An 18349-nucleotide genomic window follows, 5' to 3' on the forward strand; every position below is an offset into this window, starting at 1 on the left:
CAAGACACGAAACAACATGACTGTTGGTCAGGTACAACTGGTATAACCTAATCACCACAATTGTTTTCGTTGTGGTGTGTTTCTGTGCAGTGATTTAGTTAAATAAAACTTGTTTCCACAACATGACCCTCATAAGAAGCTTGCGTACACACAAAAACCTGACGTACGGGTCTGGATAGCGAGTGACTTGGAAATGTGCACTGTCTCACGACAACTTCATAGCTGCCGTCTGCATGTACATACGGCAGCTACGAAGTCATTTCCCATGAAGCAATTTCCACAGCCTGTGGTTACACTGTCGACACGCGGAGGTGGTTGTTTGGGCTTTGCCATTATTTAATTTTAACAATGTAAAAAAGATTGAGGACACAAAATTCAAATTTTCTCCAATGCATTTAATACTTCATAATAATCTAAGCAATCATTTTGACACCTATTGCTGTCAAAATGTATTCCTGTGACGATCCTTGGCCATGTAAGGCCACAGCAACAGCGGGTGGTTGCAGCACTGGAGACTGAGAAGGATGTCATGTCTACGGGTACTACCGCAAGCATTCCTGTATTGTATTAACAAACTGAGTAACCAAACAAAAGCCAACATCTTTTGTATCCTTTGTGATGTAGTGGCTTGTTTAAATGAAAAAGATTTAAAACAAATCTATCCGTCCATTTTGTACGAGAATTGTCATTTTTGGTATGCGTGGGGGATTGGAGCCTGTCCATTTGGCATATTTTTTTACATGAAACTCTAATTTGGCTCATATGAACAGGCTACTGTATTAATACAATTTGTTATTAGTTGCACACATTTTATTTATATTAATAATTTCTCCATAATGCACTTTTAATTTGACATCAAATCTCAAATGGCGACATATTAAAAGACATAAAAACAAATAAAAGACAAAAATTTGATAAAACATCACACAATTAAAAGATAAAAATTAGCTGTAATCTTTTCTAAAAAGATGAGTCTTAAGTCCTTTTTTGAAAGCATCCGCCATCTGTGGAGCCCTGAAGTGGTCAAGGAAGGGCATTCCACAGACAGGGAGCAGCAGCTTCAAAAGCCCAGTCACCCACGGTCTTGAGGCGTGTCCTGGTCACGAGCAGATGGTGCTGTTGGCCTGACCGGGGGAATCACCTTGCAGAGTGTTGTGGGTGTGCAGGAGAACCTTGTATTCGATGCGGGCAGAAATGTGGAGCTAGTGAAGGGTGTGGAGGATGATGTGCACATACTTCCGCACCCTAATTAGGAACCTGGCAGCGCTGTTCTGAACATGCTGGAGATTTTGGAGTTGCAAACCAGGTTCATCGTACGGCACTAATTTACCGAGTCATTTTTCGCGACGCACATCTATCTTCTTCACCTTCTTCCTGAACATTTACTTTTTTATTTCAGACCGTTCAATTCTTGGAGACACTGCAACTACAGGCTGACATTTGCTCTGCGGTCACTCCAAATACGAGAAAAAAAAGCAAATCCAATTGACTTTGGAATCGGTCAGACCATGCTGCGCTGAAGCACATGGCTAATGTCAATATGATTTGCATATTTATGATGAGGCGTGGCTTCACCATTAATACTCCTGAATTTTTACTAGCGTACATAGATTTCTGGATTTCAACGCATATCTATTTTTAGTAGGAACGCCATGCAACATAAGGCCCCATTGAGCCTCAATGTATAGTGGTAAACCTGTGCAGGTTAAGTATAATCCAAAATTAATTTAAGATTGTAAACCAAATTAATTTGTTTGAAAAAAAAAAAAACCTAAATAATTATGTGATAAATGATATGATTCAAATAAGCACAAAATAATATAACTTGATGAATTTAAGTAAGACATTTAAAGTAAAGTATTACATTATTGTGTTCAGAATTTTCATATAAATTTATGACATTGACAGTCGGGCTTTGGCTTGTCATACCTTCAATGAGTCGTAATGCTCCTGCCTAATCTCTTCATATTCCTCTTTCAGGTCCTCAAAATATTCCTCTCTCACGTTGTCATCCAGAAGCTGAGAGCACTGGGAAAAAAACAATTGATTATAATAATTCATATAATTACTTTTATCATGAGCATATATTTTTTCTATAAATCTTCTAATAGTAGACACACCTATGAAATTACTGTATATGTAGCTTTGTGAAGCTTTTTTGAACTGTATTGGCTGTGTAAGGTATTAAAAACAACCTACTGGTTAGCAGCCTATCCAGCGAGTCAGTCTCGCCCTGGTGACGTTGTCACATGAGCTGCATGCAGCCACTAACGCCGAACATTTATCTATAACAATATTGAGAAGTTGCAGATGCACATGCACATGTACATGCTTCAATTTCTTCGTCCGTCCAGTTTGTTAAATCAGGACTAGACGGTTCAGCATTAGTGTTGGTACACAGACATACATATCGCATGTCAACTGACTTCTCTGGTCCGTCGCTCAAATACATCCGTGTGCAACATAAACAATGATTTCCTAGTTCCTACACAGAGACAGTGTTGCCAGATAACTCGACAAAAAAAAAAAAAACTCTATATGCCTATAATTGACAGATAATAAGTGGACTTGAGAACACTGGACGGAAAAGGGAGCTTGAGGAAACAACGCATTAGTCTGCTTGGAAAAAACTGTATAACATCATTACATACAATTACTGATTAATATTTCTTGTCTAAAAGTTTGTTTTTCTTTTTAAAAAGGCATGTTATACGTTAAAATTGGAGTGTTTTTGAGCAGGCCAAACAAGGATGAAAGTGATTTCAATACACTTCAACAGGCGGGACAGCTTTGAGATATGAATGTTTCGAGTGGAACGCATTCCATCCATCCATCCATTTTCTACCGCTTATTCCCTTTCGGGGTCGCGGGGGGCGCTGGCGCCTATCTCAGCTACAATCGGGCGGAAGGCGGGGTACACCCTGGACAAGTCGCCACCTCATCGCAGGGCCAACACAGATAGACAGACAACATTCACACACTAGGGCCAATTTAGTGTTGCCAATCAACCTATCTTTAGGTACCACTCTGTAAATCACATTAATAATGAAACAAAATAATCTCAAGAATATGTTGACTGGTAGTCCCTGTTCCTCTGGTCAAGTGGAAGTGACGGGACAGCAACGTCATTCTCAAAAAGTAGTGGTTAGCTTGTCCACATTTAGTCAAAACAACGTTGTCAGATTTTCCCCCCTCTAAAAGCTATTCCTAAAAAATACTTATACATGGCACTCAAAACGTTGCCATGCGGATAAAAGAAAAAAAACGATCCAATACTTTACTGCTCAAGTGTGGACAGGGCCTAACTAAACTGTGATCAGTATTCTAGAAGTTGAGTACTGATGGCTATGAAAGCAATGTACTACCACTGCCAATATGAATTGTCTGGCACTTGTATATGACTTGTTTAATGTCACTAAACAGAAAAAATGGGTTTACTTAGCATCGCTTGAGCACTGCTGAAAAGTGAGTTAAGTATGTTAGTCAGTGCGACGCAAATGTTCTTACCACAACCACACTTCTTGACGCATCCAGGACATGGACCACAGGAGAAGTGTAGCGTGGTGCAATCTTCACTGCTGTGTGAGTTCTATTTAATAACAACATAAAATAACATTAAAGAAATCACACTTAAAATACTGCTAAGACATGAACACAAACATATGGAGCATATGGCAAACAAACCTAACACAAGTATGGCCTCTTCCAAATCAACAATCGCTGTACTGACTCTTGACTTCAGTGGGTTAATTCCCACTTGGTTATTTATGTGAATGTGAGTGTGAAAGGTGTCTGTATTTGTGTGTATACAGGTATATGCCCTTTGATTGAATTTGTTCAGAGTGTCATCAGTTTTTTTGCACAAAGTTAACTGGAACATGCTCCAAATCCCTATGACCTTAGCAGGATGAGCAAAATCGTGTCAAGCATAAATAGAAAGCTTCTCTCTTACAATATCTCTTTGTTGCACAAATTGACTAAGAAGAAAAACCATGCTTTGTTTTTGTATTACTTTGATGTGGTGGCTCCCCCTATTAGCAAAGGAGTTGTCATTCCCAGTCTCTCCATCTCTTTGGCCACATACATCATCTCATCTAGAGATGGGGTGATCAGACCAGACAACCCAATAATGTCTACAAGAATAAAAATATGTGTTAGATGTTTTTGTGATAAATGTGCACACACAGAAAAACACACTGAAAGATTTCACCACAATTTTTGGGCAATAGAGCACACATAATTATAAGGCGCACCCACCTAAATTGTATTTTATTATGTATGTTGACATATTTAACAAAAGACAGTAATTGTAACACGGCAGAGAGTAGCTGACCGGAGAGGTCATGTTGAGCACGGTTTTCGTACTTCTCCTCCTCCTCCCAAAAACTGTGTCCAAATATCAGAAGGAATGTACTTTTTCACTAATACTAATATTAAAGTACAGTACCTGCTTTTTGTTGGATGGCTTCTCTGAGAATCTTATCACAAGCAACCATCACGCCCAAATCAACCACCCTGAAAGACATGTAAAAGACTGATTTGAACTGAATGATTCTTATACAGCCAGTTTCTAAAACAACCAACACAGTCCTCTTCATCCATCCATCCATTTTCTACCGCTTGTCCCTTTTGGGGTCGCTAGAGCCTATCTCAGCTGCATTCAGGCAGTAGGCTGGGTACACCCTGTACAAGTCGCCACCTCATCACAGGGCCAACACAGATAGACAGACAACATTCACACTCACATTCACACACTAGGGCAGGGGTTGGGAACCTTTTTGGCTGAGAGAGCCATGCAAGCCAAATATTTCAGAATGTATTTCCGTGAGAGCCATATAATATTTTTTTAACACTAAATACAACTAAATGCGTGCATTTTTAAGTAAGACCAACATTTTTAGAGTATAATAAGTCTCTTATTCTTTTTAATAACATTGTTATTTTAAAGTTAACCAATAATAAATATAATACTTCTTACCATTTATGCGACATCTTGGACAGGTTCAATAGAAAACGGATGGTTGGGAATGCATGAGAATGTTTTATAAAATAACATTATTTTAACACTGTGATTACCAGTGGAATTATTAATTACTTATCGTGTTAAGCAATGTCAGCTAAGATTTATCTGAGAGCCAGATGCAGTCATCAAAAGAGCCACAGGCTCCCTACACCTGCACTAGGGCCAATTTAGTGTTGCCAATCAACCTATCCCCAGATGCATGTCTTTGAAGGTGGGAGGAAGCCGGAGTACAAGGAGGGAACCCACGCAGTCACGGGGAGAACATGCAAACTCCACACAGAAAGATCACGAGCCCAGGATTGAACTCAAGACTACCAGGACCTTTGTATTGTGAGGCAGATGCACTAACCCGAGTTTCCATTGTCAAATGTTTAGAGTACCATCATGATCCATTCATAATGTCGTACTTTTTGTAATGATATAGAATAGAATAGAATAGACTAGAATAGAATGGACTTTATTGTCATTATATTTGCATATAACGTATAATAGGATAGTTTAGGCAATACTTTTAAATTATTTTGTTTCTTCTTTATAGAAGATTTCTGGAAAGTTATTTTTGTTCTCGGTCGCTCTATTCATAAACAGACGTACGTAAAATACGTGTTGACAAAAAAAGCAAGCAGTGGCACTGAAATATTTTATTGTAAAACAATATACAGACATAAAAAATGTATATTCTAGTTGAACACGTTTTATATCATGATGCGTTTTCACTTGCGGGTCCCAGGATATAATTTTCGTGCCCATTTCTTTCTAATGACATGACAATGATATTTTATCACGGCCATCCTTTTTCCTGATTTGAACATATAATTAAAATAATTTTTCAGTTTCAACTTTAACGGCACATGAGGAGGAAATGAAAACCAGGACTTTGTGGAATGAATTGTAACAGTCATTGAAGCTGTGGTAGAGAGACACACGTGGTGAAAAGTAGGGTCGCCCCTCCCTATACGCAGGGGAGTACGATCTGGGGGGACCCATTTTGTGTGAAGAAGCGCATGTAAAAATGTCAATGAAGGACAGTGCGCTTCATATGAAATTTTACCGCTAACTTATCCCTAGCGCCTTCTTGCTCTGCCACAGGAACGGCATGGCGAAGTTGGGAGAGTGGCCGTGCCAGCAATCGAGGGTTACTGGTTCAATCCCCACCTTCTACCATCCTAGTCACGTCCCTTGTCTACTTGGGCAAGACACTTGACCCTTCTTCCTGATGGGCCCTGGTTAGCGCCTTGCATGGCAGCTCCCGCCATCAGTGTGTGAATGTGTGTGAATGGGTGAATGTTTGAGTTTGAGTTTATTTCGAACATGCAAGCATATGTGGAAATACTGTCAAAGCGCTTTGGGCTCCTTAAAAAGGGGTAGAAAAGATCTATACAAGTACAACCATTTACCTTTTTTTTTTTACCACTGATATGAAGATATTTAAATAGTTCCCCATGCTCCTGTGAAACAATGCTTTAGTGCTTGTCTTGAAAGGCAGTGGCACTGAGTTGGAATCCTAGATGAAATTGCATTAGAATGGATTCAAAATGTATGTTTTAATGATGTTAAACTCAAAATTTTGCACAAATAATATTATCAAACAATCTATTTCCCATTAATTTGTTGTCAAAACATTTATCAAATTAAACTAAAGCTTCATTCAAGTATAACAGTTCTTCTGGATCAATTAAAGGGTAAAAAAATTTAATGGTGGGGGACTCGAAATAAAATTATGCTTAAGGCCCCAATTTAGCCAGGGCGGCACTGGTAACAAAACTGCCAAGTGACAATAAAGTGGAGCCAATGTTAAACAGAAGTATTTTGCAATGATGTGTAATGTTTTTTAATGTAAATTCTGAATAAACTACTTTACCGGAAATTGTTGCAACCCAGCACGACACCAACAATATTCTTGCCAATATCATGGACATCTCCCTTCACTGTGGCCAGAACTATGGTGCCTTGATAAGTATTCTGCAGGCAAAGAACGTTACATCTCAAGTGAGCCAACAAAAACATCCAAGTAAACAAAAACATCCAAGTAAAATGCATTTCTTTTTTTTAACCTGATTGTTTATGCTGTTTTATCATTATTCTTAGTTTCACTTTGTTCTGAACTTTCATAAATATTAAAGTGTATTCTTATTTATTTTGATGATGCTGTTTGATTAAAACCTTTAGAAAGGGAGATCAAAAAACATTTTTTAATTACTCGCTGTTGTCAAGCTTCAAGCATGTCAAGCCTAATTTGTTACATGCATATCTTTGGTGTTAATCTGGTGTCATTAATTTGTCACAAAAAAACTAAACAAAAAACAATTTTTTTATTGTATAAGATACCTGTATTTAACACGTACTTACTATGTCGTCAGTTGACCCGGACAAAGCCATCTTCTCCTGTTTCTCTTTCTCTATAAATGGAAGTAAATGGCCCACTGCCTTCTTCATGACACGAGCTGATTTAATAACCTGCAAAAACAAGGAGGTTATACAAGCCATTTAAATATATAAACAGTGCGATTGAAGACCGAAGAAAGGAGCCTTTCCATCCATCCATCCATCCATTTTCTACCGATTGTCTCTTTTGGGGTCGTCTTCTCGTGACTGCGTGGAGCCTTTCCAGAGAACAGTAAATCTAAATGTGTACGCGAAAGGCCTGATCTACTAAGATACAAATACCCCACGCTAAATATTAAGACTTTGACAATTGATAAGTGCAAAAGTGGTGCAGAACGCCCTATTTTAATGAGAATTTTGCATGCATTAGCAGCCTTATGTGCCCATGGAAATACTTATGCTCTCCAGCCTCTGTGCAATGTTGTTGAACAAGCAGCATACTTGTATGATGTGTAACATTTTTTCTGCAATATAGAATTGCAATCTATAAACAGAAACAATTTTTAGCATGCTGACGGCATGCTCTGCAGTCTATCACAACAGTGCAGCGCATTCATGCTTCTGGAATGATCCATACCCCCAAAAATGCCTATTGCAGGACGCTTTTTCATGGGGGAGATATAGTATAATAATGCTCTTACTAAATAAAAACAAGAAACGCCATTAAAGAAAAAAGCAACAAAACAAATTTTAATTAGTTGTAATCTGCCCCTATAGTCATCCTGAAGCTATAAAGTTATACAATGACATTGCTGAAAAGACGATATGTCTAATATATTTTATTTCTGACAGTCCAAATTAGTTGACACACATAAGATGAAGGTTTCACTGTCAATTTGTCTTTGCAGCAAGATCCCCTCCTTTATCACAGCCATGTGTATAACTGTGCCAAATTGCACGAACATTCAAAGAGTGTTAATATTACATAACAATATTTTGGTACCAGTACCAAAACGTATACGGATACTTTGATACTTTTCAAAATAAAAGGCACCACCAAAAAAGGTTATTATTGGCTTCATTTTAACAGAAAATATTATGGTTTATGAAACATACATTTCTAGTTGTAATCAAAGAACAATTTAAGATGATTAAAATACAAATCAGAAGACATTAACAACACTGGGCTTTTCTTATTGCAGTTAAAGAACAATTTACAATTTTACATACTACATATAGCATGCCATAATCTAGGATTAGGTTGGAATAGAACAGAAAGCTTTGTTGAGATTTTAATAAATGCTTCATAATTTATGGTTGTCACTCTTGTTCTGTGCTTTAATATAAATACAATAGTTAGTATAAATACCATGGCTAAAAGTACACAGATAAGACATGTAGCTGGTAAAGCACGCTTTATTTTAAGATGAAACACAAATGAAATTGAGGAAATGTGTTACAAAATGCAATCATTGCTTTTGCATTAGTTTATGCTACGTGGGCGGTGTTGACTTTGCTAATGTTTGTCAACAAGCCTACCAGCTTAGATGGGCTAATAAGTATTTATATGGGCACAGCAGGGGAGCTAGTTAACTACATTCTTACCTGTTGCTCTTTAAACTCCTTGTGCAGGTTTGTATGCTTGTCATTTAAATGTTTACCTTAGTTTGAAGTATTGCCACCTTAGGCGAGGGATGTTTTAAAGCTGTGCTTGCAGAACGGCGCTTCCATGTTTAAAGCATCACCTTTATCGTTTGTTTTGAACCCCAAATACCTCCATATTGCGCTTCACGCACTCTCTTTATTAACCAGAATAATTGCCCTGTTTGCTATCTTCTTTTCCATGCTCTTTCTGCTTGTATGTGCTAATGTGTGTGCGCATGTTAACACACTCAACATGCGTATCAACTCAGTACGTCACTGCCACATGGCAGCATTTGGAGGAAAAAAAAGTACCAGTGTTTTTCAAAGGCACTGTAGGACCATTTTCAATGTATTAACTGCACCATTTGGGGTTACATGACTTGTTACCAGCTAAACAGAATCACCCGTGCAGTAATTATCCAATGTTTTGCTTTGTTAAAGCAAGTGGGAGTGCTTTATAAAATAGTTGCTGAAATGTGAAGGTTCCACTCACTTCTGTGAGATATTGTATCATAAAAAGCAAAACAGAAAATAAACTCATTAAGATACATCTTGTAAGCTATATGGAAGCACATAAAGGCATTCAGACCAGGAGAGAATCAATGTGAGTTGTCTTACCTGTGGCAGGAACATCTTGCCAGCTCCAAAAAGATCTCCAACCACTTTCATGCCATTCATCAAAGGTCCTTCAATGATTTGAAGGGGACTAGTGTAGCGATCAACATGTGACCGACATTCTTCCACATCCTGTACCGCATATGTTTCTATTCCCTGGAATCACCAAGTAATAGAATACAAAAACAACAATCAAAATATGTAATAAATGTATTTTCTCTAAATTCCAGACTATAAAGATTTTTCTTCGCTGACAGCCATATGCAAATAGTTTTCATTCAACACAAGCAAAGAAACTGAAAAGGTGTGTTATTGTTTGTGCTGTGACGCCATGTTTTGGACAAGTTCGCTCACTGCAGGTGCTGTGGTGTCAATGTCTACAGTATATCCTTCTGTTTAGAGCTTTGAAACGGAAGTACAAGTGCCATTCCGTCCATAGCGTTTTTACTCATATGGATTTTTCATTCAGCCCTCAAAAAACGTACGGAATTTTTACAATATACAATCCTTATTTACTAAATCGTCCAATGTGAGATGTCTGAAGGAATGTTGTCATGCATATTTGTACATACTATTGGATGTGATGAAATTAGCGTTGTTAGCATTAGCTAATACGCTAACACATTTACAAGTGTCTTAAAATAGCATTGTTTTTGTTTTGTTTCAGTTTCGTACATTTACTAAAACTTTACCGTGGCGTTATTGAGTTTGTTTAGCAGATTGGAGAGCTATCTTCCGAAATAAATGGGTCTACGACGATAACGTCTGTTTTGTTTGATCAGCCGTTTTACTGCCGTGTTACAGACACCTTTTGAAAACAATTAAGGTATGTAAGTAAACATTTACCAAATTTTTCTGTGGAAATAACTAATTTCACAACGTATGTATCTGCGGCTTCTATTCCGATGTATTTATTTGTTCTAAAATTTAGTGGGTGCGGCTTATATACCGAAGTGCTCTCTTACCGTATTAAAAATACGGTAATAAAGAGTGATGCCATATTTAAAAGCCTACTGAAACGAGATTTTCTTATTCAAACGGGGATAGCAGGTCCATTCTATGTGTCATACTTGATCATTTCGCGATATTGCCATATTTTTGCTGAAAGGATTTAGTAGAGAACATCGACGATTAAGTTCGCAACTTTTGGTCGCTAATAAAAAAGCCTTGCCTGTACCGGAAGTAGTAGACGATGTGCGCGTGACATCACGGGTTGTGGAGCTCCTCACATCTGAACATTGTTTAAAATCATGGTCACCAGCAGCGAGAGCGATTCGGACCGAGAAAGCGACAATTTCCCCATTCATTTGAGCGAGGATTAAAGATTCGTGGATAAAGAAAGTGAGAGTTAGGGAATAAAAAAAATATATATATAAAAAAATAAAGACTATACAGTGGCAGCGATTCAGACAAATTTACTAGGATAATTCTGGAAAATCCCTAATCTGCTTATTGTGTTACTAGTGTTTTAGTGAGATTATATGGTCGTACCTGTACAACCTGAAGGTCGGCCCCGCACCTTTCTTCAGCACCAGTGGACGGGTGGTGGCGATGCCCATCTCTGCCCTTCGCAAGGGACCCTCTTTGAAACACGATCTTTCGAAATGATCGCTGCATAGTACACTGTACTTTGTGTGTGTGGTCCAATCCAACCGTGTTCGCTTGACCGTTCTGTTCCATAGTAAAGCTTCACCGTCATCTTTCGGGAATGTAAACAATGAAACACCGGCTGTGTTTGTGTTGCTAAAGGCGGCCGCAATACACCGCTTCCCACCTACAGCTTTCTTCTTTGACATCTCCATTATTCATTGAACAAATTGCAAAAGATTCAGCAACACAGATGTCTAAAATACTGTGGAATTGTGCGATGAAAAGAGATGACTTATAGCTGTGAACGGTGCTGGAACAAAATGTCCTCTACATTGCGTGACGTCACGTTAGCATGATACCTCCGCGCAAAATTTAAAATTGCACTTCAGTAAACTAAACCGGCCGTACTGGCATGTGTTGCAATGTTAAGATTTCATCATTGATATATAAACTATCAAACTGCGCGGTCGGTAGTAGTGGGTTTCAGTAGGCCTTTAAGCTCCTTCTTCGGGTTTGTCTTTCAATTGGAAAAAATCCTAAATGTAAAGTAAACGTAAACCAGGCATTAATCGCTGGTGCTTGTGAAAATGAGGTTGTCAGGTATTGAGCACATTATGGTGAATCTAATTCTGAATTTTTGTGCGACTTTAGGAAAATATCTAAGGTAATAGGAACCCCAAACAATGAAAAGAAAGTTCTACCTTGATGAGGGCGTACTCCAGCCTTTCTTCCACACTTTTTTCTCTCCATATGTCTGTTTGAATCACCTTTTTTTCTCCTTTCACAAAGTTCTATAAACAATAAAGGGCAACAATCACACATTACATAATATCAAGAAAATTCAAGTGAAAGCAGGATCAGGTACTTTGTGTGTGTGTGTGTGTGTGTGTGTGTGTATGTGTGTGTGTGTGTGTGTGTGTGTGTGTGTGTGTGTGTGTGTGTGTAGGAGAGAGAGAAAATGTACTTGTGCATAGACCAGAAGCTTCTCAGTAGCATCAGCATCTTTGTTCCAGATGAGGTTTTCACACAAAATCAGCAGCTCCTTATCAATGTCATCGTACACAGGCAGATTCCCAGCATTCACGATACCCATATCCATACCATCCTGACAAAGAGACAAAAGTTGAGAAACATGTCACTGTGATTGGGCAATTGTGATTAGTGCTTTCTGATAACTGCTGCTGATGTGCCTTTGAGCAAGACACAAAATACAGCAAGGGAAATGTTATTTTGCTTTAGGGATTGCCAAAATGACTGTGCAACCGTGCTCATAAATTTACATAGCTTCGCAGAATTTGCGCATTTTTGGGATGAAGCAATTTACTATCAATCAATTGTATATGGCTAAATCAGAGGTCGGCAACCTAAAATGTTGAAAGAGCCATCCTGGAACAAAAAACAAAAAAAAACAATTCTGTACGGAGTGCAAAATATCAAAAGCCTCATATAAGCCTTATAATAAAAGGCAACACGTGAAAATGTCTATATTGTGGCGGTAAACAAGACCCCTGTCTCACACCCAGTAGTCCTGAGGTGGGGGCGTGACTTAATTGTTTCAGGTGAAATATAGAGGGACCTTTAAGCACTTCCTAAAGAGCAATCTCATGCTGGCTGTCTTTGAATAAAGACTAGAAAGAAATAGCAACAGTGTTTTCCTTGCATTTGCCACATTGGTGACCCAGACAAGCACGTTCCTGCACGCGTACTACAGTCCTCTGTTTTCGCCATAGCAAACCAACTCACGCAACCCACGGTGAGTTTTGTAGCAGAACCGGAGTGTTCGCCGAACACTCGATCAGGCCAAAGGCCTCTTCAACGAGGGAGGAATAGCTGACGACAACACCAAATACTTCCTGGTCGTCGCATCTCTTGGCCAGCAAACAATAAGGTGGGCCATAAAGTTGTTGTGCACGCCACTGACGACAGAACAAGTATATAGCCCTCAAACCGCTCATGTTGAGGCGGTACGGCGTTCCTCCTCTGCCGGCTGGTCCTCTTTGACGTGCGCTTACCAATGATGTGCAAATCGATACTAAAACATTGGTACCGCCGATACCAAATCTTTATGCTATAATGTCGATGCTTGAATCAAAAAAGCGATACTTTTGATACTTTAGTTATTTGAGTTAATGTACAAAACCCAAAACTTGTGAAGTTTATTAATTGAGAACAGGTGGGTGCCATGATTGGGTATAAAAGCAGCTTCCATGAAATGCTCAGTCATTCACAAACAAGGATGGGGCAAGGGTCACCACTTTGTGAACAAATGTGTGAGCAAATTGTCGAACAATTTAAGAACAACATTTCTCAACGAGCTATTGCAAGGAATTAAGGAATTTCACCATCTAGGGCAGGGGTCACCAACCTTTTTGTAACCAAGAGCTACTTCTTGGGTACTGATTAATGCGAAGGGCTACCAGTTTGATACACACTTAAATCAATTGCCAGAAATAGCCAATTTGCTCAATTTACCTGTAACAATATTTTATTATTAATAATTAAGGATATTTATCTTACAATAAATATATATAGAAAAAGATAAATATCAATATGTAATACTTTATTTTTATATTTTATCTAAGAGCACATTTTTCAAATTGAACATTTTCAAATGATCACTTCTAAGACAGTCTTGTGAAATCACAATATCCCATTTTAACTAGCTAGCCACTAGCATTTTTTAACAAATCATGAATTACTTTGCACCATGTTTGTACAAATAATTACTCATGTAAAATACAAAAGTCAACTCTCAAATTTTTAAATAAATCATGTCACACTTTGAACTGGACACCAAATCTGTTATCTGTTTCTTTGTCAGTTAGTGGGAAGCCTGGCATTGCTGTTAACTAGTGTGTTGTACTCTGGTGTGTAACTTGACACTGCAACTCTGAGTGAGTCTTGCAGATGTGCATCAGTGAGGCGTGTTCTGTGTTTGTTCTTGATGAAGTTCATGTCAGAAAAGGCTAATTCACATAGATAAGTTGAACCAAACAGGCTTGCAACCTTCATAGCTGCTGCGCATACACCACTGTACTTTTCTGTGTCAACAAGGTACCAAAAGTTTGGTGCAGCCTGGTGGGCTTTAAATTTTAAATTGTCAGGAAAGAAGAGGAAGGAATTTAAAAAGTTAAAAGGGTATATGTGTTTAAAAATCCTAAAATCATTTTTAAGGTTGTATTTTTTCTCTAAAATTGTCTTTCTGAAAGTTATAAGAAGCAAAGTAAAAAAATAAATTAACTTCATTTAAACAAGTGAAAACCAAGTCTTTAAAATATTTTGTTGGATTTTCAAATTGTATTTGAGTTTTGTCTTAGAATTAAAAATGTTGAGCAAAGCGAGACCAGCTTTCTAGTACATAAATAAAATTTAAAAAACAGAGGCAGCTCACTGGGAAGTGCTGCTATTTGAGCTATTTTTAGAACAGGCCAGCGGGCTACTCATCTGGTCCTTATGGGCTACCTGGTGCCCGCGGGCACCGCGTTGGTGACCCCTGATCTAGGGTCTGTAATATCATCAAAAGGGTCAGAGAATCTTGAGAAATCACTGCACGTAAGCGATGATATTACGGACCTTTGAACCCTCAGGTAGTACTGCATCAAAAAGCAACATCAGTGTGTAAAGGATATCACCATATGGGCTACGGAACACTTCAGAAAACCACTTTCAGTAACTACAGTTCGTCGCTACATCTGTAAGTGCAAGTTAAAACTCTACTATGCAAAGCGAAAGCCATTTATCGACAACACCCAGAAACGCTGCTGGCTTCGCTGGCCCCTGAGCTCATCTAAAATGAGAACAAAGAGGAAAAGAACCATCCGGATTCTTTTAGGCGCAAAGTTCAAAATCCAGCATCTGTGATGTTATGGGGGTGTATTAGTGCCCTAGGCATGGGTAACTTACACATCTGTAAAGGCACCATTAATGCTGAAAGGTCCATACAGGTTTTGAAAGCAACATATGTTGCCATCCAAGCAACGTTATCATGGACGCCCCTGCTTATTTCAGCAAGACAATGCCAAGCCATGTGTTATAACAGCATGGCTTCATAGTAAAAGAGTGTGGGTACTAGACTGGCCTGCCTTTAGACATTAAATATCTTGTCTTTGCAGTCTATTCATTTGAATATAGATTGAAAAGGATTTGCAAATCCAAAAGTTTTGTGTTTTGTACTTTCCAAAAAGGTACTTTAGTTAGTAACAGAATTACGCCTTACGTGAGTTACTTTGCAACGAACAAGGAAATTATACTCTACCATTTCATCTTCATTATTTTTGGGTCTGACCCACTCCGCGTTTTGGTTCATAAATAGCAATAAGTGCCAGTGTTTACCTTGATAGCATGGTAGAGAAATGCTCCATGCATAGCTTCTCTGATGACTTCCATTCCTCTGAAGGAGAAAGACAGGTTGGACAGACCTCCACTCACCCTAGCCCTTGGTAACGTCTCCTGTACATATGCACAGTATACAATTAGCTCCAGAAGTATTTGGAGAGTGACACAATTTCAAAGATTTTGGCTTTATATCATACCACAATGGATTTGAAATAAAAAATTGATAGAAAGACATTTTTAACTTAAAAGTATTTCACAACACTATCAGTCCCATGTACCTCACATTTCCGGAACCCTGTATTGTTTGGTGCATGCACTGTATATACTTAATTGCAAATACAAACCCCGTTTCCATATGAGTTGGGAAATTGTGTTAGATGTAAATGTAAGCGGAATACAATGATTTGCAAATCATTTTCAACCCATATTCAGTTGAATATGCTACAAAGACAACATATTTGATATTCAAACTGGTAAACATTTTTTTTTGGTGCAAATAATCATTAACTTAAGAATTTCATGCCAGCAACACGTGGCAAAGAAGTTGGGAAAGGTGGCAATAAATACTGATAAAGTTGAGGAATGCTCATCAAACACTTATTTGGAACATCCCACAAGTGTGCAGGGCTAATTGGGAACAGGTGGGTGCCATGATTGGGTATAAAACAGCTTCCCAAAAATTCTCAGTCTTTCACAAGAAAGGATAGGGCGAGGTACACCCCTTTGTCCACAACTGCGTGAGCAATTGCAAGAAATTTAGGGATTTCAACATCTACGATCCATAATATCATCAAAAGGTTCAGAGAATCTGGAAAAATCACTCCACGTAAGCGGCATGGCCGGAAACCAACACTGAATTATTGTGTGACCTTCGATCCCTCAGACGGCACTGTATCAAAAACCGACAACAATGTATAGAAGGATATCACCACATGGGCTCAGGAACACTTCAGAAAACCACTGTCACTAAATACAGTCCGTCGCTACATCTGTAAGTACAAGTTAAAGCTCTACTATGCAAAGCGAAAGCCATTTATCAACAACATCCAGAAACGGCACCAGATTCTCTGGGCCCGAGATCATCTAAGATGGACTGATGCAAAGTGGAAAAGTGTTCAGTGGTCTGACGAGTCCACATTTCAAATTGTTTTTGGAAATGTTCGACATCGTGTCATCCGGACCAAAGGGGAATCGAACCACCTGGACTGTTATCGACGCAAAGTTCAAAAGCCAGCATCTGTGATGGCATGAGGTTGCATTAGTGCCCAAGGCATGGGTAACTTATACATCTGTGAAGGCACCAACAATGCTGAAAGGTACATAGAGGTTTTGGAACAACATACGCTGCCATCTAAGCGCGGTCTTTTTCATGGACGCCCCTGCTTATTTCAGCAAGACAATGCCAAGCCACATTACAACAGCGTGGCTAAGTAAAAAAAGAGTGCGGGTACTTTCCTGGCCCCCCTGCAGTCCAGACCTTTCTCCCATTGAAAATGTGTGGCACATTATGAAGCGTAAAATACGACAACGGAGACCCCGGACTGTTGAACGACTGAAGCTCTACATAAAACAAGAATGGGAAAGAATTCCAATTTCAAAGCTTTAACAATTAGTTTCCTCAGTTACCAAACATTTACTGAGTGTTGTTAAAAGAAAAGGTGATGTAACACAGTGGTGAACATGCCCTTTCCCAACTACTTTGGCACGTGTTGCAGCCAGGAAATTCTAAATTATATGCAACAAAAAAAATTAGTTCATGAGTTTGAACATCAAATATCTTGTCTTTGTAGTGCATTCAATTGAATATGGGTTGAAAAGGATTTGCAAATCCTTCTATTCCGTTTATATTTACATCCAACACAATTTCCCAACTCATATGGAAACGGCGTTTGTATGATCTGTAGGATTGCAGTCAATGACTGATTTGGAGAAAATGGACATGAATTTACTCCATGAAGATGCTTTGTGTTTCCTGCAACCACTTTTATTACTGCTTTTTATGGATTTTGCAGTCTTCACTTTTGTCTTCAGTAAGTTAAAAAAACATGCTGGTTGAGATCAGGTGACCGTATTCCTTCTGATTTTGATTTTAGTAATTTGTATGCATGCAGTTATAATGTTCCTCCTCATTTCCTTAATAATTGGAATTTACTTGCACAGAGGAACATACCTTGATGACTTTTGTGGCCTTAATGAAGTTGACCGCATACTCATTGTGTTCTTCCATACCGGTGCCAACAGTCAGGATATTGGGGTCAAAAATGATGTCACTGGGGTCAAATCCAACTTGGCTAACAAGCAGGTTGTATGCTCGGGTGCAGATTTCCACCTTGCGGTCAGTATCCGTGGCCTGGAGAGCAAGACACAAACACTTAGTCAACTTGTTCGTTACTTTTGTGTGCCTGGGTTTGCTTCAGCGGACTTCTCGGGCTACATATTTTACTAAAGACTAATATCATGTCACCAAATATAAAATTATATGGTTTTGTTGAGTACAACATTTCAGGAAAGGAGCAAAATAAATTAACTGAGGGCAATGTACTGATTCCAAAGTGTTTATGTACTGTATGTCAGAAAGTATATGCAAGTTTTTTTTTTCTCACCTGGCCTTCCTCATCAAAGGCCATGACAACCACAGCAGCTCCGTAGCGCTTTACAGTTGCAGCTCTTTGAAGAAACTCCTCCTCACCTTCTTTCAAACTGATACTGTTGACTATACATTTGCCCTGACAACATTTCAGTCCAGCTTCAATGACTGAGAAGTTAGACGAGTCAATACACAAGGGAACCTAAGGATAAAAAAAAAAAGATGGTTGA

General features: G+C 38.7%; 1 protein-coding gene across 4 annotated transcripts in view; it reads right to left on the bottom strand.

Moving 5' to 3' along the window:
• mtr (5-methyltetrahydrofolate-homocysteine methyltransferase) overlaps positions 1-18349 on the bottom strand; it is a 75509-nt gene that overhangs the window by 19416 nt on the left and 37744 nt on the right. For all 4 annotated transcript variants that reach the window (XR_009807852.1, XR_009807853.1, XM_061908698.1 and 1 more), the window contains 12 exons: positions 18136-18321; positions 17703-17882; positions 15530-15646; positions 12162-12302; positions 11899-11988; positions 9611-9763; positions 7373-7480; positions 6885-6985; positions 4448-4515; positions 4013-4133; positions 3508-3589; positions 1930-2028 (listed from right to left, as the gene is read on the bottom strand). Coding sequence is in view for 2 of the 4 variants with exons in the window: in XM_061908698.1 (XP_061764682.1) it covers positions 1930-2028; positions 3508-3589; positions 4013-4133; positions 4448-4515; positions 6885-6985; positions 7373-7480; positions 9611-9763; positions 11899-11988; positions 12162-12302; positions 15530-15646; positions 17703-17882; positions 18136-18321 (1446 nt within the window). In the remaining 2 variants the exon portion in view is untranslated. The remainder of the gene's footprint in view (positions 1-1929; positions 2029-3507; positions 3590-4012; positions 4134-4447; positions 4516-6884; positions 6986-7372; positions 7481-9610; positions 9764-11898; positions 11989-12161; positions 12303-15529; positions 15647-17702; positions 17883-18135; positions 18322-18349) is intronic.

This window comes from Nerophis ophidion, linkage group LG08, assembly GCF_033978795.1.
Source record: "Nerophis ophidion isolate RoL-2023_Sa linkage group LG08, RoL_Noph_v1.0, whole genome shotgun sequence".
In the NCBI taxonomy this organism is placed as follows: domain Eukaryota; kingdom Metazoa; phylum Chordata; class Actinopteri; order Syngnathiformes; family Syngnathidae; genus Nerophis; species Nerophis ophidion.